General features: G+C 36.3%; 1 protein-coding gene across 2 annotated transcripts in view; it reads left to right on the forward strand.

The window, feature by feature from the left end:
* STXBP5L (syntaxin binding protein 5L) overlaps nt 1-27,410 on the forward strand; it is a 189,144-nt gene that overhangs the window by 52,811 nt on the left and 108,923 nt on the right. For both annotated transcript variants that reach the window (XM_075034404.1, XM_075034405.1), the window contains exons 3-4: nt 16,653-16,734; nt 18,816-18,916. In XM_075034404.1, coding sequence (XP_074890505.1) covers nt 16,653-16,734; nt 18,816-18,916 — 183 coding nt within the window. The remainder of the gene's footprint in view (nt 1-16,652; nt 16,735-18,815; nt 18,917-27,410) is intronic.

Genomic DNA, 27,410 nt, shown 5'->3' on the forward strand with positions numbered 1-27,410 from the left:
AGGTTTAGGTGCTTTCTTTGAAACAAAAGGATTTTTACTTAGTTCTCTAGTGATATAATAATGATTGTGGGTTTTCTCTGTTTCTTTCTCAGTAATAAGGAGAAAAAAGGGAACTTTAAACCACAGTCTTATTCATGAACTACATAAAGATTAACCCTCAAAATGAGAGGTACTACTAGAGTTGAGGAAAACATTCCTCAACTACTTCTTGGTGCTAGACTACACTATAAGGCTAAAACTATTTTCACTAGTGAGTTTTCAGATTAGCCAAGCTTTGTAGGTTGAATACAACACCTTGAATGATGCCATCAAACAATTTAGTAGAAATCTGTAGCTAATAGAGTAATTCTATAGCTAATGAACATACTCTGAGAACCTGCCTTAGGACTGGGTAAATGGTTTTTGTTACCTTCAGTCTGGAGATGATACTGGGATTCTTCTCTAGTTAGAAGACCAGTTTTGAATATGATAGAGGTCCGATAGCTGAGATAACTGCTATTTTGAGCCACAGAGTGCACAAGAGTAGTCTGTGGTTGAGAAAGCTCTACCTGTCTTTTAAATCCCATGTTGTTTTAGAAGCCAGGGCAGGGGAGAGGAGGAAGAGACAGCAAAATAATTAACGTGGAGAAATCTGTTACTTGGACAGAAATGTTCCCAAATTGTCCTAAAAATTTATCTGGCAGTCTCTTTCTCCCTGCTGCACAATAGCAGAGACTTTGATTATACCAACTACCTACAGACCACTACTTTTCTGGCAGCCTTCCTGGTTAGGAAGCACACAAGTCTGATTATAGGTGGCAGCCCAAACCATCCCAGAAGCCGCAGTACTTTGTGAGTAGCAGCAGCTGTGGTTTACATACTGAAGCCTTCATACCTGCCACACCACATCATAGCTCAGTCCAGTCTTTACCTGAAAAGAAAGTGCGAAGAGAAAGAGTTTGTATTTACTTTTTCTGATCTAGGGCATACTCAGTGCCCCTGGACTTAATGATGGCAATATTGGAGATCTCCTTTGAGTGGCTGCAGGAAAGGGCCAGCAGATTATTTCATCTTCAGAGGCAAGGCTGTCTTCTTGTGAAGCAGTTGCTAATTTAGATAAAGATAGAATTAATAAATTTATTTCCCATGAAGAAGCTTGTTTTCTTGAAGTGAATACATGATATACCTCTCCATTTATGATTCTGTACCTTAATGTAATTATTTATTATATTCTAATTATTATTTAGAGAATTGGTTAATTGCCTTACCAACAGGAGTCTATGTTAGTGGTACTGAAGTTTAACAGTTGACTGCTACATTACTAGTTTAATTCTGCACTGGTGGTTGAGGTATTGCTTATAGTGGAGATACAAATTACCAGTGTGATATCTAGGTAATGGCCATGTAACCAGAAGGCAATGCTTATTAGGGAAGCTTTCACTGATTTCTGTCTCTTCTGCTTGCCTTGTCTTTTTGTTTTGTGAATGTGAAAGACAACTGTAGAAACCTTGATAGATTTACAGGAGAGATACAGAAATGATTTGGCTGGAAGAAGTATGTTATAATGAGAGACTTGAGGATTTCAGTCTGAAGTAGTTTATTAAAAAGAAGACTGAATGATAGTTTTACTGCTTGCTTTGTCCATGTCCTTTCACAGGAATAAAATGGCTACTTAAAAGGTTTTCTAAGCTAACAGAAAAATGTATTAGTGGCTTGAAATTAAAGTCTGACAAATTGCCTTAATATTTTTAGCAATATGTGTAGTTAGTCTTTGAAATGAATCACCAAGGAAAGTCATAGGGTCTTCATTTCTTGAAATCTTAAACTTTATTGCCTCTCTGGAAAATAGGTTTCTTCTAAACAAACACTACTGCATTCATTGAGGTAATACAATAGATCAGGCTAGATATTTTCATGCAACAATCAAGAAAATTTGCTTTTTCTCCATTAACTGTCAGAGAATTTTAGTTCTAAAAATTTAATATCAGCCAGAGTAATCTTTTTTTTTTTAGTACTTTGTCCAGTTTTTTTTTTCTTCTTACAGTTTGTTTTAATGCTAATCCAGCAATTCTAGTGTGATTTGTAAAATTGGAGCTGGAAAAAGAAGATAGCTAATAATGAAAGGATGTTATAGTAAGAGCTTTGGTTAGACAATTAATAATTGACTACTCGTACCTTTTATTACAATAACATGATATGTTATACAGTGATCTGAAATAAATTCAGTGCTAGGAAAAGTAAGAGAAGCTTGGCAAATTAAGTACGAATCTGGTTCAGGTTTCATAATCTGTCTTGCAAAAAAAAAAAGTCAAAACATACCTAAATTAATGCAGGACACTGATATGCAAAGCACCTTGATGCAGAGCTTGGAATTTGTCATATTTGACACAGACAAGGCTTAAAACAAAGGACAAGCTGCCCTGATTTATGCTTTGCCACCTGTATTTCTACCAGGCCATTGCCAGTAAACAGTTACAGTATACCTTTGCTCTTCACAGTTTCCTTCATTTGAAGAATTTCTTGTCTTCACCAGGCTGCAGAGCCATGAAACCAGGATCTGTGGCACCTGGATTGTGCTAGAGAAACAGTATTGCTGGGGATATCATTGTGGGAAAAATATGGCCAGCATCTGAGTATTTTGTATCCAAAGCTAATGTCTGTTACAGGAAGCAGCATTTTAAAAACATTGCAGTAGAGTGCATTAAAGCTGGTATCATTGTCTGGACTGTTGGGTAAAGCAGGATGCATAATGCATTGGTCATCCGTGAGCATGAATATCTTGAAGTTGACAGAAATGTAGGCTATTACTTGTATTACTTAAAACCAATCCCTTCCCAAAACCACAAGGAACAACAACAACCTTTCCCCATGAATCTCTAAGTATCAAAAGCTATTTTCCTCTTTCAGGCACCATAGACTATAGTACTAATGGGGCAGAATAGCCAGAATAGAGGAAATACGAAATATAGCATTGTAATTAATTTCTTACCACACTTCTATTTCTGGATCCTGTTCATTAACAAATATAGCAGAGACATAATGTGCAATATGTATATTCAATGAACAGAAGAAGTGCTCGTACTTTCCAGATCAAACAAAACCACTGTAGTAGTTGGAGTCAGCAGGTAGATTCTATGTACCCTCATTACAGAGTTGTAATTCAGAAGAAATGAAAGAAAATTACAAGTATTTATTGTCATGAGGTAGTAAAGGAAAAGAATAGCTTGCTTGTAACCCTGGATTCTAACGTGCTGTGGATTGCTGGTGCAAAAATTAATCCTCCTAAAGCTGGTAGACAACTTCTTTTATTGTCTACAGTAAGCTCAACTTTAAATTTTGAGACTTTAACATTTACTGATTTGCAAAATAAAAATGTATGAAATCTATAGTGTATATTTGAGTTATTAGGTAGATAAACCATTCAGAGACTTTAATTGCTATTTGATAAATATTGTTGAATATATTCTTTTTTGATGTCAGAGGGACCACTTAATTTTGATACTATCATTTTACAGTACCATTAATAAGTCTGTCAGATGATTAGTGTGCAATGAATATGCATGCTGAAGATTAGAATAGGCTGTGGGAAATATAAATGTCTTCGTGAACTGGATTTAAAATCTGCTTTGGTGTGCAGGCCTTAATTGAAAAACCCCCAAAATCGTAATTTTGTTATGGGATCATAGAAATCATGTTGAGCAACCAATGTTGTCTAACTCTTTGTAGTCAGGGAAATGCAGATCTTAGTTCCAGGAAAAGCTTTGGTGTGGTGAATTTACAGTTCTCTTACTCTTGACAGCATTGGCATGGGAAATGTTTGTTTACAGGCTAGAGCTAGGGCTCCTTCCAACAGCTGATTGTTTTAAAACAAACAAAATTGAAATCAAGCCACAAGAAAAATGGGGCACTGAGTTGGATAGCAAAGGTCTGGTTTAGGAATTAACCTCTTTTATGCATATTGAGCTGAACTGATTGGCAAATCCAAATCTAGAAAAGAATGTTTCACTGTGGGATACAACTGCAGAGGACTTCTTGTGAGGTTTTCATGTTCTTGTGGAAAAATGAGTATAGATATTGAACGTACATATTCTACATAATCATAGCTTAACTTGCAGGAAAGTAGCTGCTGTAGACACCTACCAGTTTCAAGTTCTGATACCTGTCTTTGGGAGAGAGGAGCAGGGACACCCAGTAAGAATAAACATTTGCCTTTAAACATAATCACTTCGACATCATTCCTTTCAGAGGCATTTCTTCTTTTTCCATTTACTTACTAATCAGTTCAGTTCTTAATGCTATAAATTAATGTTATGATGTAAAATATGTAAACTATGTAACTTCATCCAAGCCATGGCCTTACATTTTTATCACATATTAGGTTGTGAGTATATCTCATCTTTAAGACAGATCCATCAGCAAATTTGGACAAGAAAGCCTCCAAGCATTGTCAGTAGCTGTGAGTACATCTTGTCAATGCTTGTTCTAATACATCAGTATTCTCAGATGGCCTTCTTGTACAGCTCCTGCTTTATGTATACAGATACTGGCATTTCCTTGTGCAAACCTAAACTCTGAATCTGTTTACCTAGTCTTTGAAGATTCCAAGTGCTTCCAGGGTATGAAAATCACAATATGAGAAGTCAGTATTGAAGAGAACTGGGGAGTTTATTTTTGTTTAGGGGTTTGGGTTTTATTCCTTTTTTGTCTGAAGTGTATCGGGAAGTAAACTTTTTGTTCCACTGCCATTCCTTAATTTTTAAATATTTTTTTTCATTACAAAGTTTTGATTGTCCTATGCTGAGTCAGTGACTTCCTGGTAGGAATTATCTCATTTTTTTGCCTCTTGCAAACACTGATCAGCTATATCCTTCTTTGTGTGCCATGTTCATATTTCCCCCCCTCTTTTAAACATTTCTCTCTGTCCCAGTGTGTGTGTTTGTGTGTGCTCATCTTTTCCAGTCTGATTAAGTTTTTTGAGCTGATTTAGCAAATATATTGTGGTCCTGTCTCACAAAGGCTTCTCTAATAAAGACATATTCCTTTCGAAAGCTGTTAGACTCTTGAGCTTCAAGTATGGGAAATCTCCTGCTCTTTTTGGTAAATTAAGCCACAGGGCAGAGGGTGACAGTTGAAAGAGAGCAGTCCAATTTCGAAATTCAGAATCACCCCAATGTTTTCCTAGACAGAAATTCTAAGTAATGTGATGCTTATGAGCATTGAAGTGAAATGGAGATAAATCTCTCTCTTCCCCTAGACTTTGCTTCGTATCAGCCTTTCGTATTTATATTCTTTTATCTACCTTAAAATTAATCTAGATGCTAGTTTTTATGCTGAATTTGAAACAACAGTGCTAGGAAAAATAAAATGTATTTTTCCCATTTAGTTTAGTAAATTTGCATTAGTAAAAAAGCAAATCAGAAACAGTGTCTGTGCAGAGGTGCTTTTTATATTTTAATCTGCTTTTCAAGTCTTGCAGACAGTATAGGATTAAAGAGATGTGATTTTTGTGATTATTGTTTGTGGGATGGAATAGAATAGATACAGCCTTTATGGTACTGAATGTTCGGTAATGTTTTTACGGTTTAACAAAATGACAGCTCAAAGTACATCTCCATGTTTAACCTCCCAAAGAAGATTTCTGTTTTGACTTCCACATTAGTGAGAGTCAAAGGCTTTAACTAGTCAGTGGTCACCCTTCCTCATTCTACCTACAGTTTATATACTAAACCTTCAATATGGCTATGCAAGTAATATCTCCAACTTCTGAAAATCAATGTGGGGAAAAGCTCACACAATTGATGTGTGTGTATACTGTCAAGCTGAATTTCTCCCCGTTTTGCTCCAGGTTTCTCTTCTCTTTTGCTCATGCTACATGTATGGTAGATTGCTCTTAGGATTCCGTTTTAGACTGTAAAACCTGTCTTTTCCTAGATGAAACCTAGTGTAATAATTAACACGGAGACTTCTCCAGTAGGCAGTATGGATGGCCTACACCATGTCTTGCTTCCTCTGCCCAGTTTGTTTCCCTGCAGGCTTCCTCCCTCACATCACACTGCAGAAACACAAATTAGATGGGCTTAAGGCATTTTTCTCCTTGACTTGAGTAGAGACCAGGGCCCTGGTGGTGTTTCATATTGTGCTATGCTGGATCTGCAGCTGTTACTGCAGATCTGCTTCCTGAAGTAGATAACGAAACCTGTAGATCTTGCCAAAGACGATAGCAGTGGTACTACAGGGCTGGATTGATAGTCATCCAGCCTCAACAGTCTCTGCTGGCTCTCTTCATTCTGTAGAGAGGGATTTGGATGATTGGAAGCCACCACCCCCACTAGCACCATCTTGCTGTCAGTTACCTGGCAGAGCCTCAGCACGAGAGCTATGCTTCAGCGATGGCAGTGTTTCGGTTCTCTCCAATTCTGCAAAGAATAATCCCTTGGAGGGGGGCAGAGCTCTCAGTCTTTTTAATTTGGATTGCCAAGGAAGTGTAAAAGTAGTTTTGATCCCTTTTGATTTTTGTCCAACAAGATCTAGAATAGGGTTATTCTGAAATAATACTGTATTAGTATGGTAAGTTCTGAAACAGTGTCCTGCTTCACTGAGACATGCAGAGTTTCAGTAATTGGCATGGAAAAACTGGGATCCTGAGAGATTTCTGCTACATGCTGTTTTATTCCCAGAAGTAGTCAGTCTTTTCTTAAAATGTAAATTCTCTTTGGATGTTACTCAGTATTCACCAACTATGCTTTCAAACCTTTACTCATGTTTTAAGCCATGTTAACTAATGTGATTATAAATTTTAATTCAAATAAAACATAAAGGCTTAATACAGCTGGCATCAGATATGAGCCAAGTGTACAAGTGTGTGTTTAAAGTGGCAAAATCATAGTTCATACTAATTTACACCAAAAGGACTTCCTGAAATACATTTTAGCCAGCTGCTCGTTACCTATTTCATGTAACTTGAATAGAAGGGCTGATTAACTGTGGTATATAGTGTACTTTATTTCAAAATCTGATAGAATAATTATGTGGCTCAGGAGGATTATAAGAGTGATGAAATGTAGGTAACGTTTAACTTGTATCTTGTGCTAGGAAAAAAGTGATGCCTCTTCCAAGTAATTTGTTAGTGAAAACTTTCCTTAAAAAGCATGAGTTTTACAATAACAGAAGGTAAAACTATTTAAGGTTGACTGTCTGATGTTTGGAATGCCTTTTAACATAGGCGCGTTTATAGTATCACTAATATTGAACTAAACCTAAGAAAAAACAACCACCAGACAGTTCATTGACATTTTGTCAAACTCCAAATTAAATTTCATTCAATTAAATTCTTTTTTTAAATTTCATTTATTCAAACTTGAGTAGCTTCATTGCCAGTTTGACTTCTATTGTTAGTATGTCAGTTCCTGTGTGTTTTACATGTCTGTTCTTGCTTAACAAATGAAATTCTAGATTAACATCTTTATTAAGTGTCAGAATTAAGTATATTGATGTACAAAAGTGCTGAGTTTTAATATAGCTTAACTGTAATTTATAGAAATGTCATTTGTCTGTTTTTCTGGGGCAGGAATGAAATTATTGCCTAATTTAACATATTGAAACTCCTTTTAATAAGTTTTTGAATGTGAAGTATTTTCTGTGTTGTACCAGAGACCTCCTGGAACCATCCAATACTAAACAGATGATAATAGAGCTGATGCAGCTGATGAATTTGAGGAATTGCTTGTAAACTGACTAACAAACTATGAGCAGTTTCCTGTTAAGTAATAAAATTATTTAATATTTTAGGCAGCACTGTTCTGCCTGAAAAGAATGTGCAGTATGATCTCAGCATCTGTATTCTCTTGCACTTGGATAAACACCGAAATGTCTGAATTAAAAGTGTTTTAAAGTGAGTATTTCTTTTGGTATATTGATGTTATAGAGCACATTCCTTGGAACAATGGAAATGTTCAAACGATCAAGCAAATGAACCTCTAAACCACTTACTACTTACAAAGCCTGAGTCAGGATCAGGTGCTGTCTTTCTCAGTGCATTAGTTACCTGTATATTAGATATACATAATTATACTTGGATCTCTCAGTTAAACAAAAGTGTTCTGTGACGCTATGCATGGAAAATTTCTGCCATGTTACTGAGTAAGACTGAAAATGTATAATCACTGGGCATCATCAGTCCACTTCTACTTCAGTGCCTCAGGGTTATATTATATTTGCACAGTATACCTTGCTGCTTATTCCAGTATAATCAGAAAATGTAACAGAATGATTATTTAATTTGATTGACAAAGTTGAGTTCTTATAGTAAATATGCGAATCAGAATACAAACTCTACTAATGATCTGTTACTGGACAATCACCTCAGTTTCATAACCAATTATCTGTCTTGATAGCTAGCGGTCTGGAGATTTTCAGGGACTAAATTTCTTCAAATTAATTCTGGGAATTTTGGGGGGTTTAGCAGGTTGATTTATTAGGGTCTGCATGTAATTGTGAATTTAACTTCAAAAGAGAACAGGTTGATTATAGAAAGCATTTATTTTGTGCTTGAAGGACTTCCTTTTGAATGCCTTGTTGTTAAGATGCTCTTAATTTTTCGGAGAAGTATGGAATTATCTCACTGTTTCAGTAGAAGTTTTTCATTCTTTCAGTTCTATGTTGATTTGTTGATAAGCCTAAGCAAAGTAGGTTTGGGGGGATCTTAGCACCTGATAAGAGTAAAATCCAGGACATAGTTATTGAAGGACTGAGCACAAAATGGCCCATGTTAAGTGGCCATAGATGTGCTCCTGATTGCTTCTGCTTTGACCAAATGGAGTAAGGCAACAGTGTGCACAGCACAGCTCATCTTAAAACTCTGTAATTGCTCATGAAGCACATAACTATAGTTGTGTGTGACTCATTGCTGTCAAGTACCTGGCATGAAGAATTAGCCAGAAGTAATCAGGGCAGCTGATAATTGTTCTAGCACCACTGGACAAAGAAGTTTTTCTTCCTGCTATCTGTGTTAGCCAAAATAGATAGTGAAACATTTTCAGGTAAGAGGGAACATTATTTAATCATCTGTTCTCATCTCCTACAGACTACAGCATTTGCCATAGGACCTTCATCACCTTACTCCTGCTCCAGTTGTTGGGGCTGGAAGTAGCATTTGGGAAAACATGCAGTCTTGTTTTAAAGATTACCAGTAATGGCTAATTGCTCTCTCTGTTTAAAAGAGAAAGTGCAGTGTGTATTCTCAAGCTCTGTCATGATATGGATGAAGGTGTTACATAGTATTTTAGTTGTAGTTGCTATGGAAAAGTTATACAAGTGGAATTAGTATTTGGGAAAATTGTCTTTTTATTTTTAGATACATATAGTTCGACAGGTCTTTTGACCTTTTTTAAAAAGTCTTAATACATGATCACTTTTCATGCTATCTTCTGTTGTCACTGGCAGCTATGAAGAAAATCAGCACCTTGTGATCACTGTTACAAAGTGCTAAAAATTCAACGACCACTTAAAAAAGTCTCTGCTGTAGGAAAATAAAAGAAATCTTACATTTGATCTTCTGTAGAGTTTATATACATAGTCTTCCATTTTTTGCTTGAAGAGCACAAACAAAAGTTCCTAAAACCTTCTCTAAACCTATTATCAACAAATTCAGTGGTAGAGCGTATGAGCAGGGATAACACAAATACTAACACAACGCTCACACTTAACTTTTAAATGCAGTGAGTTTTAGTATAAAATCATTGTAGATGGTTGCATTTGTCATCAGTGACTGTACATGCAGTAACCTGCATGTGTACTGTGTGTTCTGGGTGTACAGATATACATGGAGCAAATACTGTGTTAAATATTAATATCTGCAGGCTGAGAAAAAAGAAATTAAAAATGGCTGAGTTAAAGCTACCTGCTTGGTTTCTTTTGTAAGAGAGAGTATGTTAGACTACCATCTGTGCCCAATGCATACAGATGGCCAGCAAATGGTATTTGCATAGTCCTCTTAAAAGGCAGTAAATTGAATAAAATGCAGTTTTTACCTTTTTTTTTATCTCTATCTCTATATGTTGTTGTGCAGGCTCTTGGCTACATTAAAGTGACTTTCTGGCTTTAGGATGTTCCAGAATACACAGCCCTCTCATTTGTGGCTCAGTTTAGTTTTCCATAACCTCCAGTGTACATTAGGACAAGAGTACTCTGTCCCAGCTTATTCTCTTTGTAGCTTTTTACTAGATGTGTTTGTAAACAAGCACAAGTTTGTAAACAAACTTTACAAACTTTTTCTTCAATTTCCATATTTGTTCTGCCTTTGACTAGATTTGTGTCCGTATTTGTAAATTTCTGTGAAACAGCCCCTGTGAATACAACCAATACACTCTTCACTCACTTCTTCAGATTTTGGGTTTCACTCTGTGCCTTTCTTGTCACATTGTTGCCTTTTTGTCTCTATGTGTCAGTGAGCTTGCTGAGGTTTATGACTACCCAAAAAAGAGAGGAAGCCCACTGTAAATGCAAACTCTTCATGTTGTTTGTTACTATTGCAAGTACAACAACCTGAAAATAACAGATCTTTCAGGGTGACTGCCTGGCAATGTGGAGCTTTACAGACTAGTAGCTAAATGGCTCCTTTTTTGGAGGTGACTTTAGAGCTCGGTGGTTTCTGTTAATTATTATATATGTGTGTGTATATATTCATGTGTACGCAAAAGGAAATTGAAAATTATTGATATTCCACAAATGGAATATGAAATTATTCACCTACATGCTATTTGCAAAACATTGCTAGAGTCATTACCTCTGAGTATCTGCTTTTCACAATTTGCTATTTCAGGTTTAGGGTTGATTGAGTTCAATCACATGGTGATTGTATTTGTATTCTGTTTCTGGAACAGATGATTCCCCAAATGACAAAGATCTTGGAAGGCAGTCTCACAAAGAGATGAAAATATATAGCCATATGAGTGTTGGTAATCCTTGTGGTATCTGCAGATATTTTGGGAAGTAAAATAGTTTCTAAATTCATAGGAATCAAAAAATTGTGAATAGTGTTGATGTGAATTTCCATTTTACTTGAATAAATGGTCATATTTTTCTTAGCATTCATTCAGCTATCCAACTGTAGTCTATATAATGTAGACTTGCCATTAAATACAAGTTATCTATAGGTGCTTTAACCTGGAAGAAATTAAAGTTGCCAAAAGCAAATTTTTCAGCCTGTATATATCATAATAATATTTAACTGTTCCTGAGATTAACTCTTACATAATTTGTGTGCATGAACAGAGAGATCTATGCCAAGAAAAATAAACAAGGCAAAGGTCATTGTAGACCAAAAGCTCATGCTTATTGGTGCCAAAAAAGTTTGTCTGTATTTATAAAACACATCATGTTTCGCATCCTAAGAGAGTAGCCAAGTGCAGCAGTAGTTCACCTTTTCATAGCGGAGGGGAAAAAAAATAAGAGCTCTTTATGTAAACAGCTGAATGAACTCAAGACATAATGAACCTCATTGTAAAACTAAATCCTTCTATGTTTAAAACAAAAACCACTAAGAGTTACTGTTTAACGAGGCAGTGTCCAGTGAATCCACAGCAAATAGAAGGCCATAAAGCTAGGATTAGGTTGCATGTCCTTTCTAAGGAATTTAGTGTGCTCAGCTACACGTAGGTAACAGCATGAAGCATGGTAGGGGTGTGCTTACTTTTTGAAAAGCAATGGAGAAGTCTCAAAAACCATAAACAGTATGATTTCCCCATTTGTTAAGGTAATTAAGAGGTGTCACGTACACATGTATTAAACTATAGTGAATTTAAGGAATAATAAAATGCCATATATGTTTTTACATTGTGCTAAAGAAGCCATTACCAAAGTGATGTGTAGCTCTGTTTTTGATACTTGAAAGAAGTTGAGCATATGTTCTAGAACATGTATAAAAAAATCATAAGAACGATTCAAGAGCTAACAAAATTGCTGTGTGACATGAAAATAAAGGAGCTCAGGGTATTTTGGTTTTGTTTATGCAGAAGTTAGTTAAGATACAGCTTGATCACAGTTTCAAAGAAGGAAATTTCTGCTAATAGAAAGTTATTTAATTTAGCACAGGAAGGAATAATGAGATCCAAAGGCTTGAAACTGAAGCTAAATCTATTATTTCTACATACAGCATGGCATTCTTAATAATCAGGATAACTAAATACTGGAGCAATATACTTCAGAAATCACAAAGATAGAATATCTCATGGAAAGAGAGAAAAACTCAGTTTGAAGCCTATTTGAAGTACAAAATCTAGGACTGTGGCATTTATTTGTACCAGAATATGCACTCTCTTTAGTAGACAGAAAATTAATGTATGTAAGATTCACAGAATTTCCACGAAGGAACTGTAAAACTATGTATTCCAAGAAGTGAAGGTAGCTAAGTTCAGAATTTAGGTGATAAAGATGATGTTTTCATAATTGTTATCATTTGACAAAATCCATCCTGTGACCAGATACAACTGACTAACCTTCTGGTTGGTTTAGTTAGTGTGGTTGAATTCTTCTACCATTCTATTAGTTAAATACATTGGTGCTTTTTTAACTGATAAATTACTCAACTCAGTGGAATAGGTCTTCTGCAAGAAAAAGCTGTCCTATATTCCAGTTACACACTAAATCAGTTTTACAGTTGGTTTATATAATGGAGTAACACCAGCCCACAAGCATCTGCTCTTAGGGTGCTGCATATTCCTACTCAAACATCTATCAGTCAGTGCAGATCAGATGACAGGACTCCTTCAAGCAGCAGTGCTACTTCTGCAGTACCCCACAATTCCCAAATATTTTGAAGGAGAGGCTGGCTAGAAATGGGGATTGCCCATTTCTGTGTGTGTCTCAATAAAACGGTGGATGTGAGACCATGGTTTCTGCTTAATGATTATAATCCCTTACTTTAGTGTTTGTTTCTTTACATAGATTTCTTTTAGTCATGGAAGAAGTTAGTTAAGTAGTCGAAAAACGTTAGAGTTGCTTATTTACATAGCTTGGTGTCATTTTCTTCTATGGAAGAGTTCTGGTTTTGAAAAAGGGGCCATCTGTAATTTTAACAGTTTTTACTTGACGGGGTATCTGTTAGCTGCTTGGCATGCCTTGGCAGGAGGTCCTCTAAGATACGATGCCTTCAGTTCCTCTGCCTTGCCAGGAGGAACGAATCAGACTGCAGTCCTTGTTATTGCAAAAAGATTTAATCTGTCACTACTAAAGAATCACCCATCTTGATGAAGAAAAACGTGTCTTACCGCTGGACCTTCTGGTCCTAAGAAGTTAGATACCTGCTGCAGGTAACACTGGTCTCAACTCCAGGAGTCAGTTCTAAAGTATTTGCACTTTTGGTTCTCAGTGAACACAGAAGACTTTCAAGTCTTTGGATTCCATTAGTACTAACCTTTGAGAAGAGAGACATCAGATTTGTATGTATCATACAGTAAAAATGAGTCATGTCGTAAGAAAGTTGTGGGATGCTGTGGAGAGTTTGGTCATAGATCATGCTTATGAGAAGCTTTGCCCATTGATACCTCTCCTATGTATGTAATCATTCACTGGCAACTTTGGTTTCCAGTAAAACGTATCCACATATGCACGTGCTCTGGTATTGGGCATTCAAGATACCGTGAGTATGGATATGGCATGAGAATATCAGATATATGCTAAATGGTCATTATACAAGTGACCAAAAGGATTTGGAGGAAAAATCTGAATCAGCTTGCAATATTGGGAAATGGAAATTTTCTTCAACTTGTGATGGAATGGCCTAAGACATGAGAGTGTAAGTTATTTGCTAATATTGTATTATGCTGTCATGGAAGTCTGTATTTTGGAAGCCAAATTCAAGTACTTAAAATTAGGCACCCTAACAACTGATTTTATCTTTTTTAATTATTTTTTTTTTAAATAGTGAAAGCTTTGGAATAACAGGATGTCAAAATACTCTATGAAAAACTGTTGCAAGTGAATACAGAGCAAAATATCCTATTTCACACATACAGATCTTAAAATCAGGATTAAATGTTGTTTTCAGAAAGAACGTTTTTCTGTTAGAATGTTCTTACTGTCACAGTTGCACTGCTTGATGCGCATAATTCTGATTCTACTTGTTTCACTCTAGATCCCAACAGACATCCAGACTTAGTTTTCATCTTTTTCCCTTTTATGTATAAATTAGGATAATCTGGCATGTCTGTGAAGGCCCCTGGGAGATCCAACATACTGATAAGAGAGAGAAGATAGTGACTGGCTTTTATCCTTGAAACCCATGATGTCTACTTTGAGGTATTCAGATATATCTGTATTAGTCCGCCCTTTTAATATCTTCAGAGATATTCCACTCTCCCTGATAGCAGAGTCATTATTTAATAAAAAGGAAAAAGTAAAAGAATAAGTTCAGTCCAATGCCTGTACTATAGCTACTTCTGCTGTATGTCCTGGTAGAGTACACTGGTATGAAAAGTTTCGATGAGGTAAGGTCATACTCCTCTATGCTTGGCAGCAAAGCACAGAAATTGCCGAAGATGGGTTGAAATGCCAAGAACATGTGCCAAGTCATCATATCTCTTCAGCTCCTTCTGCTGGAAGGACCTCACTGCAGCTCTCAGGATGTTTGAAAACCACCATCAGTTAGTGATAATGCTGCTATTTAAGCATCAGCCCTTACTTCAGGGCAATTGGCCAGACTGAAGCAGACGGCACAATTTCTCTCTTATTTTAGTAATTTGTGAAGTATTTCAGGGTGAACACTTATGCAAATAAATGTGAATTATTGGAGAGTGCTTTGTTTGTTTGGCATATGCTGAATTAAATCATGTACTTCGTTAGGATGTTTCCTAGAAAACTAACTTAGCATGATACTGATGCGGAAGGGTGACAGCTGCTTAATCAGGGCAATGCTAGTGTAATTTTCATGAAGGACAATCATTAGCTAATGCCATGTATTTATACTGAATATAAAGCTCAGGTGAAAGGGAAAGCATTCATCTGTTAAAACTGCCATTCAGTTTGGAATCCCTGGTGGGTGGGTTGGTTGGTTGGTTTTGGTGCTAGTCTTGCTTCCTTTCACCTTACAACAAGTAGGGGGGAACAGCATGTTAAAAAAAAAAAAGAGTGCCATAGAGCTGTCATTCAAAATGGACCAGAGGATTACCGTCAACCCTTAAAAATTATCCTAGGCTACCGTATAGCTTTATTGTCCATTTTAAATAGGCTGTTTAAATGATGCACAGTTTCTTATTATTTTAGCAGTTATGATTGCATTCAGGACTACGGTTTGGGAACAAGTGGCAAATAGAGTTATTTAGGTTTTTTTTCTCTACCTTGCTGTCGTATAATTTAGTTATGATATTTTAACCACAGCTTTTCCTTTGTAGATACCAGTACACTGAGATCACTGTCAAAGGAGATACTGTATTCTTTTGTGAAACACTGTCTCCAGCTTACAAATAGGGAAGTGAAGGCAAGGGAAGAAAAGATAGCTTTTTTTCCCCTGTGGTTATCCAGTAGACCATTTGGCAAAATCAGGAGTAGACCTCTGGTCTGTCAAGGTCAGTCATCTCCATTAAATTGCTTGTTTAACAATTGGAAAAGCAATTACTTTATAGTGTTAAGTTTTAACCCTCAAATTTACTAATCTATGGACTTTACTTCCCTGAGGCCAATTTTAGAATAGTTTACTGCAGGTCTCTTCAACTGTGAAAGGGGAAGTAAAGATTCTGACAATTGCCTGCAGTAGAGGTGGACAGTTGGCATTTTTGTTCAGGATTTTACAATATGCTTTTATGATCATATATAACAAGTAGATAGGGCTTTGTGTTTCTGACCATAATCTTGGATGTTTTGAATACATATGAAGGTGTTTTGCCTGTTTCAAACAACATGGTTGTTACTAATATATTTCATATTCCTCTCTTCTTTTGTTTTACTTTTTATCTTTGGTAATTTTCTGGAACAGCAGTTTCTTGTTGAAGTCTCTGACTTAGATGGGAAAGGCCATCATCTAAGTTAGAGAGATGGCAATTGAGCATGCAGAGAGAAAGACCCAAAGAGAACAAATAGAAAACTACATTCATGATATATCCGGACAACAAGGTATTGCTACAATATTGGACTAGGGAGCTAGACTTGGGTAACTCTGCATGGCACTGCATTGTACTTCTGTTGATGAGATAGTGAGCAATAGTTATATGTGAGCCTTTACGTAAGTGTGAAATGACTCACTCTAAAAAGTATTTTCTCAGATTTAAAAAGGAAAGCCTGCTACAGAACCATGTTACTGACCTTAGTCCTAAATTATTAATTTTATGATGTCTTAAGTACAAAAATCTGATACATTTGTGTGTTAAATGAATCAATACTGTGTAAAAAGAAATTTAAGATGCATCCTGCTGAATTTTTGTGTTAATTCGTGTACTTTATTTCACAGGCAAAAAGACCAGGCAAGAACAGATCACTCAAAATTGCACATGTTTCAACCTGATGATGTTGGTACTTTAATTAGAACAGTGGAAAGTCAGCATGAATTCTTTTGTTTTACAGAAAGCAAGAAAAATTGAGGTTAATTAAAGGTTAATTAGAGTTTAATTGGTAGTTCTTTTTTTTTTCCTCTCTACTTTGTGTGATAACAGAAATCTTAGAATCCTTGACTTTGATGGCAACAGATTGGGCAGGCCTGGTGTTGATTGCTACTGCCAACATGAAAGTGGTGCTGCAGTTCTGCAGCTCCAGTTCTTAATCAATGAGGTAAGGCCATATTTACTCAGATTCTTCTGTATAAATGTAGTTGAATAAGTCAATTTGTGAATTGTAATTGAGTGATATAACTTTTCACATTGACAAATAGTGCCAACAAGTAAGTGGTGTACATCCAGAGGACGTTCACCATACAGCCTTTTAGAAGACTATTTATGGGACTGCATACAGGGAAAAGTATTACCTTCATATACATCAGTATAAAGTACTGAATGAAAGGCAGTCAATATACGAATTTGTGCAGGTAGATGTAAAATCCATGAAATCACTAAATATGCTACACAGGCCTGCTTCAAATAGAAATTAATAGGTGAGCTACATCTTTCTATGGAAATATATGGATGGTTAATGGCTGAAAGCTCAACAGTTGGGCATATGCTACTACTTAAAGCAAGGAAAAGCAATTGCAGGGGTCATCAATCAAACCAGCATGCTTAGTCTTTGTAAATGGTTTGTCGAAATCCAGTTTAGACAACATGAAGAAACAGTGATAGATTATAGCTTGCTCTGTACAGAAGATCTCTGGAGCTAGTAATAGGCAAGAAGACTTTCTGGAGCATATAAATCTGGTTTTATTTCTAGAACATTGTAACTTGGCCAAATTATAAGCTATTCGTAATTCAGCTTTGCTTAATTTTCTCCCATGATATAAGGAAACACTTTTGACGGTTTCAAGTCCTCTTTCTGAGCCTGGCGATCTTAGAGTTTCACTAGGAAAGAGTTTTAGTTTTGTGGGTTTTTAAACCTGAGAAATATTTATCTTTTTCTCCACCTGTTTGGAGAGAAAGTACCTGAACCACAGAAACTGAGGGAGGACTGAAACTTTAGAAACAATCAGTCCAGTGGAATTCTTTAAAGGAAGGCAGGGATGAAAACAGGGAGGCCAAGATTTGAATTAGTGTTCTTTCATTTCTTTAGGTGACCAGCAGATCCCCTAATACATAGGATTAATTTGATTTCTGTGATGGAGATTCTCTCTGATATTGGCCCAAATTCTTTGGGAGATGAGAATTAAAGCATGGATTACACTGTGTTAGAGAAGTCTCACCTTCATAAATTTCACTTGCATATGTCAGCATTGAAAAGAACAGTTGCTAGGATTAGGAAAGAAATCCAAGATGCAAAAAGAGGATTTCATCAGTTAGTCATAGTTGGTAGGAACTGATACTTCAGTTATATCCTTGCCCTTTCTCAGAATAAAGCACTGCCTTCTGTTGGGGCAATATCTAGTTCCTCTTTGCCATAGTAATACACAAGGATAGATCCTTTGTACTAGACCTGATCTGAGTTGTAAATGTAGTAAATCACCACAGTAGCAGTAGAGAGCTTCCTCTGCAGTCCATTTTCACGTGGCGTCACTGTTCCACGGTGAGGAGGAAGATAGTAGGAAGAAGGTAGAGTAAATTCACTACAAGCTGCCCAGGCAGATAGAGGTCTGGACATTGGAAGATGTCCATTTTTGGGGCACCAGAAACAGAACCTGTCTTGGGAGTATTTCTGATTTGTGATAAAGTCTCTGTCCTTCTGTCTACATCTCTTAGTTCTTCCTAGGTCCTCTCCCCCTGCTGCCTGTCCCTACTTTCTTATCTGCATCTTCTTTTCACAGTTCCAGTTTTCAATTTCATGTTGTCTTGATATGACTACTGAGCTGTGCTTGGCACCATCACTTATGTGTATGTGTGTGCACTAATCTCTTTAACCTTTTGTCACATCCTTCACACTCACCTTTTTAAGTAAGTGTTGTCTGTTCTCCATTTCGTTCATCTCTGTGCTTATGTGGAAATACGTGAGAGTTCACATGCATAACCTTGGTACAAAGCTTCAATTTGCCGTTTAAACTGATGGGAGTTTTAATTTAACTTTGCCTGATCTTGTACTAATTTAAAATACTTACATTTACCAGATCAATTCAAATTGACTATTATTTATGGTAAAATATGGTTTTTTTAGAAGACAGCAACCATTTTTCATAAACTGTGTCATTTCCTATGGGTAGATCATTAACAGTGAGGATCTCTGGAGACAGAATCTGCAGAAAAGTAATATTCTGCTGTATTTTGTGTCTGCTCTAGGGTGCTTTGGTCAGTGCAAGTGCAGATGATGCACTTCATTTGTGGAATCTCCGACAGAAACGACCAGCTATCCTACATTCTCTGAAATTTAACAGAGAAAGGTAAGACTATATGACACAAAATAAATACCTTGTTTAAAAAAAACCCAAACTTACTTTCTGGATTTCTAATAATATATGCTTATTAGTTTGCCTTTCTAAAGGTGGATATAGTTTTATCTTGAAATTTTTTCATCCCTTGTTTGAGTCTTGTTTCCACAGAACAAAAACTTCACTTTCTCTTTCTGCAGCCTTCTCACAACTAGAAAAATGTCTGCTTTTTGTCAAAATGTTTTTCAATTTACCTTCTATTTGCATGAACTGCTGTGAACAGTAGTGTGTTTGTTTTTTCTTAAGACCAGACACAAGAACTGTGATCCTTTCAGATGATCTGTTGTTCAATACTAGCCAGAGTACCTCAGCTGGCTGTGTCAGGGAAATAATTATTTTTTCTACCTTGCAAGGGTTTTATTTTTGTAAAATACTGGAAGTTTAGGAGAAATAAATTGTGAATTTGGGAAACTATGGCAAATATCAAATGAATCGGAGACTGATTCTCTAAATTTTATCAGTACCTAATTGTAGAAAGCCCTACTGAATATAGATTAAATGGGGTGGTGGTAATTTTCAAACTCAAACAGAAGCTGAGCACTTTAATCTGTATTTAGTCACCCAAGTAAAACCTGCTACGGTATTATGGAGCTTGAATGCTACACTTTTATTAAGAAAAAGTTCCATGTTTCTATTAAGGAATTAGGTCAGTAGTCAGAAGACCAAGATTCAGTGCATAAATGCAGCAGTTGTTTTTTTTTGTGAGTCCTTGAGCAATACAGCTATTCTGTGCTTCATCTTTGGGATGGATTTTTTTGAAATTTTAAAACATAGATATAATACATACTATGGTTTTGACTGAGAGTTTAAGTGATACTGTAACTCTCTTAGTGTATACATTCAGTGTTTATTAAGGTGCAGCAACTTCTTTTAGATATTTACGTATCTGCTTGTGCAGTGGTGAAAGATATCAGTGCTTTACCAGAGCTGTGAAATAAGCAGGCTCATCAAAGCTTTAGCTGCAGCAAATCTGAAAATTATTATGGAAATAGACTTTTTCGTTGTTGTTTATTATTCAGATACATATCATGTTTGCCCTTAAATGTCACCAATTTGCAAGTTCTGTTGTGGGAAGTACCACATGATAATTTAGAAAATATACATCCTGACTCCAAAGAGTTTATAACCTCTAGCAAAAGTGTACCAAGTGGATTGGGACTGCGTGAGGGAAGATGAAAAAGAAAAATTATATGTACATTTGCTAGCTGCTTCTGGACAGTAAGTCATCATTTTACATATATTGAAATATTTGAATCTTGGCATTCTCATCAGGTAGGTACATTATCCACAATTTGTCATTGATAAATCTAAATATTGTAGAAGTTATTCCAGTACATCTTGGTCTAGCTGTCCCCGCCAGCAACCTTGCATACAATCTAAGGAATCAATACTGAATGCATTGTCTGTTCACCTGTTTGCCTGTCATTTCTCTTCAGAGACACTAGCTGGTATCTTCGTCAGAATTTTATCATAATTTCTTGGTAAAATAAAGTCACGTGCATTTGGGCTTTGCTGAGAGCAGAACATTTGTCATCACATTTACCTAATTTTCTTTTGCTTCTGACAGCCTAAAACATTGGACAAAATATTTTGAAGCAAGTTATTTGGAATACTGGAAACTTTTGCATAAAAACAAATTTTGTGTAATGACATTTTTGAACTGAGGTTTAAAAAGCGTCTGAGGATGTAGTTCTTTATAACAAATGCATAGCTAGCGATACTGCCTTTTATCAAATTCTAGTAAGTTATGAGAAAAAAATACTATTAGTTCTTCTATGCATATTTTAAGTAACTGGTACAATCACTGCCATATAAATAATATTTATTAGCACATCAAAGGGTATGAGGTAAATATCCTGACACTCTGCCATATAATATTGTCAAAGAAGTAAATGCAGTTTTAAATTAAAAAAAGAGTTTTCAATAAGTATGAAGAAATAAAAGTGTAGGCAGTTCTTTTCTTCTCAGGGTTCTCTAGCACTGCACTAAGTTTTGGGCTTTTTGTATTCAAGCACTTGGCTCCAGAATGAAATCTCTTCTTTTCTATCACATTTTCTTTTAACATACATATCAATTAATTTCAGATAATCTAACTTTCAATTTTTTAAGCTTGATTACGCATTTAGTATGTAAAATTCAACATAAGCCTCTGGGCAAGTAGCAAAAAAGTAAAGCTAAAATGCTAATTAACCCTCTGGTCAATTTGGAACATTTTTATGCATATATGCCTAATAGAGTTAAGTCTAAAAGAGTTTCCATTTTTCTTCTGAGTATATTTTTTGTGTTAGAGCACAGAAGTTATGGATTACAGGATGCTCAGAGAATCAGCAAATAATGGTTGCCTTAGCTACAAGAAATTTATGGCAAAATGGATGAAAAGGGGAATTTGGGAGGCTGATAAAGCAATAAGATCAAAATCGATTTTCTTCAAGAAATTCAAAGGTCTGTCTTCCAAAAATTAGTTGTCTTTGCTGTTAGAACAGTTAAAAAAATTACTATTTTCATCTTTTCCTCTCCTCTTGCAGGGAGAGGTTAAGGGGAGGCAAGATTCATACTGAAGAAAGATTCCTTCTTTTGTCTTGTTTTAACTTTATGACTCAATGAATGAGCTGGTTTTGATGTTTCTTAAATGGAGAGAAATGTTTGTTGACAGAGAATAGGTTTCAAAATACTTTATTTTAAAGTACTTTTATAAATAAAGTTTTTTTAAAAAATGTTCAGAAAACAGTAGGGTATTGAAAAAGGCCATACAGGGAAGTGTTTCGACAGTCAAGGGCTAGTTCTTACAATAACACAATTTATAATTTAATTTAATTTTAGGTTAAGACAGCTTTTACAGAGCCAAACACATAATTTTTCAGATGGATTTTACCTATGAAAATGGAGCATGTGGCTGCTTCAAATTTTCCTATTTGCATGTCTCTTGAGGATTTGTAAAAACTGTAATTTTATTCATATAGTATATTTGTCTCCTTGATACACTCTTTGGTTTAGATTTTTTTCCTGAACAATTGGCAGATTTACTTCATAAAGTGATGCAATATAATGCACTTTCACTTAGAATTCCAATATTATCTGCTTGTGATGAGGAAGATAATTTTATTAGTCCAAATTCTTGATTAATTTGACTTCAATTAATTAGCTTTCATGTAGAATCAGTCTATTCTGAGTTTTTAAAATATTTGATGCATGAACCATACAGCTGTTAGATGCTGTTAGATGGATGCATGCTACTTAAGTCTTTGGCATTCAGTGCACAAGTGTTCATATTGTTGAACTGTTGAATTTGCAATTTGCTTCTATTTTTTGACACTTAAGATTGCAGCATAATGGACTAAAACCCGCTCCTAGCAGTGTTTCTGTATATGTTTATGCAACTACTTGAGTCAAATTTCCCCAAGTGTATACATACATATATTCCCCTTTCCTTCTCACAAAGGTAAAAACCATGTTTGTTCTTTTCTTCAGATGTTGGTAACAACATAGATGTAAAGAGTGAAGAACTATTACATGCAGCATGCTTGTTATCTTTCACTTACGATGTAGCATTCAGTATTAAGAAACCAAATGGTTTATGAATAATAATTCACTAACAAAATGTACTTTTGTAGCCATTAAGTCATAGTTTGCAACCTCTACAGATCTATTTTTTTTTTTCTGACCTATTGTTAAACTAAGGCTGATGCAACATGAGCAATATTAACTTGTCTCTGATAATTCACTGCTCCTTTACTAAGTGTCTCTTTGGAGCAAGTGCAGAAGGAACACTGAAGAATGAGACATGGCAAACTGATTTTTGTTCTGCAGTGTAATGCTCTGGACTTCTTAGCAAATTATATGGTTTTGCTTTGTATCAAAATAAAAGGTTATCATCTTAAATTTCTATTGCTATAATTGGAATGTAATACAATGCATTAAGAACCTTCAAGAAAATATAAATGTAAGCAATGTGCTTCAGTGCTCGACCTCATACTAAGAGCTGTAATGATAATACGGTTACTCAAAGCCGTACTTGACAGTAGCATATGGTTGATAATATATGATTTGCTGTTCCATTCACAAATAGGATGGACAGGTAAAACTTTTTAATCTCTGGAAACAGTCTTTAGGAATCTCTTCAGTACTTCTGAAGCATAACATTACGGTGACGTTCATTATGTTAGTCCCTGCTTTTCCTTCTTTGATGTCATAAGAGATGCCAGATTCATATTTAGTAGACACTTTAGGCAAAATGAGTAACTTGGTTACTGGAACTAGGCACTGTCTCTCTCTGCTGCGAAGAACATTAGGATTAAGCTAAACCACCGAAAACTATTACAGGCCTTAATTATTTTTAATACAGAGTAGACTTCAGCAAGCACTGCTTTAGATACACAACAATTTACATAGTTTTCCCATTTAAGATTAGTGCAACTGGGGTAGGAAAAGCCAGCAAGGATTACAGTGTGGAGTCTGGGTCCTTTAGACCTGTGTGCACTAGTTTCACTTAGAAACACAGTTCATCTGTTACTCTGAAGCTGGGCTAGTTCAGTTGTGTTGACTGACATGGGGGATAGCCTTCCTCTTTTTCTTCTTTTAGCCAGCGCTGACTGGTGTGTTACAAATGAGCTGGCAGCGCTGCAACAGTTTACCCACCGACTTACACTCAGCATACATGAACACAGTGTACAAGTTCTGTTGGGTCTTTAAATCCATGTGCATGCACTGGACACCGATGCCATGACAATACCATAAGTGCCCATCCGCAGAGGAATTGCCGGGTGGCAAAATCTGTGTAACTGGCTTTGGGGCTCTGATCTGTAACACTTCTTCGGTTGCTAAGGGTATGCTGACACAGAGTACGAGGAGCCTTTTAAGTGGTGACTTTTAGAGCAATTCTCAGTTAGCTGTAACTTACTGTTAATTAGAAACTTGACTCCTATGTCTGAGACTTTGCAGTACTTGAACAAGATGATTGTGCGTATTACTGCAATGCTTGGCAGCAAAGAGAAAAAATAGGTATTTTTGGATCTGGTGACTTTTCTTTTGTGTGTTGGTCTATATTCTTTCCTGCAGTAGCTGTATCCTTGCAGGATTTTGTGTCCTGTGTTAAGAGTTTACCTCATCAAAATGACAGCGAGAGGCTACTGAATGAGTACGGGTGGCTGGCTGTGCAGTCTCAGCAGTACCTGGATCTGTCTGCTTGTGTGTTAGGGACTTGTGAGTTACTAAACTGAGATTATCTGTCTCATTGGCTGTTCAAGGAACTGAATTCCTATGATAGCTTGCCTGCTCATAAATGAGCCTGCTCGTTAATACTGTATTACTGCACACTCTGTATTGTTTATGTACTTTCAAATTAGTCAGAAGTTTGTCATTAAGCAGGAGAGTAGTTAATAGGTTCAGTGCAGTTGCACAGCCGTACTATACCACAAACCAGATTCTCATTACGTGGTGCGGTGCAGCATTTAGCTATTCCAGAGAACCACAGAATTCAAATATAAAGCAATATTTCACCATACAATCCTGCCAGAGTTTGTGGAAAGGATTTAAGGTTTCTCAGATTGACAATGGAAAAAAACTGAGGTGTGTAAAAGAAGCCATGCAGTTGATTGGCATTCACTTCCACATTTCAAAGAAGTTTTTACAAAAGATGTCTTACAAGTGTTTTTGGTTGTTTGGGCTTTTTTTTTGTCTTATGGTGTGTGTCTTGTCAAGTGTGAAGACAGCACAGGCCTTAGACATGTAAGATAAATATTAAATATGAGTGGTGTGGTCTTGCATCAGCATTTGTCGCTTTTGGAAGAATGATGCTCAGGGATTTCAATAAACAATTAATGTTCTTTGCGTGCAATTATTGAGCTCGGAAAGATTCCTGAGGCCCATAAAGAACATCCCTGGTCTGCAGGGCTGTGCCTTAGTACTGCAGGGCAGGAAAGTGAACTTTGTCTATGTCACTTCAGAAAGACAAAAGACTGGATACAAAGTTTCTCCAGTGAGACTGACCCAAATCATGTTCCTGTAGTTACCACATGCTTCTGCCTTATCTGTTAAAAAAACCAAACCAAACCAAAACCAAACACAAAACCAAAAAAACCCTACAACATTACATTCATTTCTCAGGTCTTACATCATGTTATGGAATATTTCATAGTACGCTTGACCTGTAGGATCCATGAGAGCCACAAGCTCATCCTGGAAAGGTGGCATGCAACCTAGTTGAAATAATGAATGGCTTGGTCATAAAAAGAAGTTTAGCACAAGCATTTTGGTTTTTTTTTCTTCAACATGCCTTAGCTAAACATCAACAAAGAGCAAAAATACAAAACATAGATTGGCTTGTTGATACCAAGAATCAGCAGTTTTGATCTGATAGATTTATGAGATTATGCAATTCCACTAAAGCAGAATGAAGATTCACATGATCCCCAGGATTTTCTTTTTAATAGGTCTTAAATATGTGGGCTTTTTAGTGGAGTGGAGCTGAAGGGACCTCCTCAGTCTAGTTCCCTGCAGTTGCAGACCAGACAACTCATATACCTCCTTCTATATAATGAGCAAGCTGGCTATGTTTTGCATCAAGAGATGCTGGTCCCTTATGGTCCCAGTAAGAAAGACACTCAGACTCTGTAAGTTATCATTCAAAATGCTATTTATTAGAGCTAGCACTATAAAGAATGAGAGAATAAACCAGATAATCTTACAACCCTGTAGATGCTGGGAACCCCAAGTTGTGCATCATCAAACAGGCCTCCACTCAGCAGGCTGTGCAGACCCCATCCATAGGTGGGGTTATCCCATTCTGGTCATTCAAGTTATTATAGGATTTTCTTACACAAAAACAACTGTGTTCATTATTTCAACTATCAAACAGGACGGACATTCACACTAAAACTTCCTGATGCACTGTTAGATGAAGGCAAAGCCACGCAGGTGGTGCAATCCCCAAGTAGGAGCTTCCCACAGGCTCCTCTGTTACAACAAGGTGGCTGCATTTATCCTGAGACCACGGGGTACGTGCTGCACAACACGGCCTGAAGGCCACATTGTACCTGCAGGCTTGTGCCCACTCAGGTTAACTGCTCTGTGGATGACTAACTCCTCTGTATGCAATGGTCTCCTAGTCAGGAGCGTGACACTGTGATATAACTATTCAAGCTTAAGTCCACTACTCCTCCTATTAGGGAAAATTACTCAATGCTAATTTCATCCTTCTAATGGCAAGAAACCTTCCAGCCTCAAGACGTAATGTATCTTTATGGCTCCTTTATTCCCATTTATTATGATATTCAGGTATCCACAGTCATGCATTTTAAATATTTTGTCTCTCCTTTGCAGTTAAACAGCTCATTCATATCTATTCACAACCTGCTTTATTCTTTTTTTCACTATGAAAATCAAGGTTCTGTGTTTTCCTTCATAAATTTGTGTCTTCATTCCCTATTCTTTGGCCTTTCTTCTCATATCAGTTCTCTCTGAGCTGATGATTAGACAAGGAAGCATTCTAGATAGGGTCCCATCTGCGCTGTGGACATTGACATTACCATTTTCTTTTGTAATCTTTACAGGAATATGTTTACTGATGCATACCGTAATAAGATCTTCCTTTTATGTGGCTTTGTCTTGTCAGTGCTTGTGGTCTTGCTGTGATTGACTAATACACACATTACACTTCTTCACTGATGTGTATCTAACTGGCATGGAATGTGCTGCTTTTCAGTGCAAGCCCTTAAGAGTGGAAGCAAAGCGAGACAAGCAAAATTGAAATTATTTTTTTCCATCACTTCTGTATGATGAGTTCCAACCCTGAAGTGGAAGTTCTTATTCTTTGAAGTTTGGAGCCTTCGCCTTTGCATTTTAAACTTCATTTCATTCCTTGTACTCTACTTCTGCAGATCGTCCTTCCTCTCTAATATTGTGGCCCTAAAAGGTTTCATTAGTATTAGTATCAAGGTCACTTACGAAATTACAAGATCAGCTGTAAAACTAATACTTGAGAATCCCTCAAATAGCTAGTAAAATATTTCCTTTTTCAGTAAAATCAAGTGGAAAATAGACCTTAAAACCAGAATTTTATAGCAATGGTTTTTATAAGTGCTATATTTAATTTTGATATATGCTAGATTTCCTAAAATTGGAATATTTTGGAATAGCCTATCTTTGGTAAACCAACCTTCCCTATTTTACTATAACTTTTCAAAATTTGTCCTTTTGAAACTCAAAACTTTGGTAAGTGTGTATTTTTAAGTATATTTGAGCAAATAGTAATAATATTGTGGTCACAACATCATAGATGGCAACATGGTTTAACTTTTATTTCTGTGGGGTTTCATTTTTTTTATGCTTACCTTCTATGGTGGGATTTGTAATGCAATCTGAGTTGGTGCCACTGCAGAGAAAGTGCTGCAAGAACTTAAGCTGGCTAGTTTAAAACTAGTGTGGTTTCCCTATGCTTAAGTTACACCGG

The sequence above is a fragment of the Buteo buteo genome, chromosome 8, assembly GCF_964188355.1.
Source record: "Buteo buteo chromosome 8, bButBut1.hap1.1, whole genome shotgun sequence".
Taxonomy (NCBI): Eukaryota; Metazoa; Chordata; class Aves; order Accipitriformes; family Accipitridae; genus Buteo; species Buteo buteo.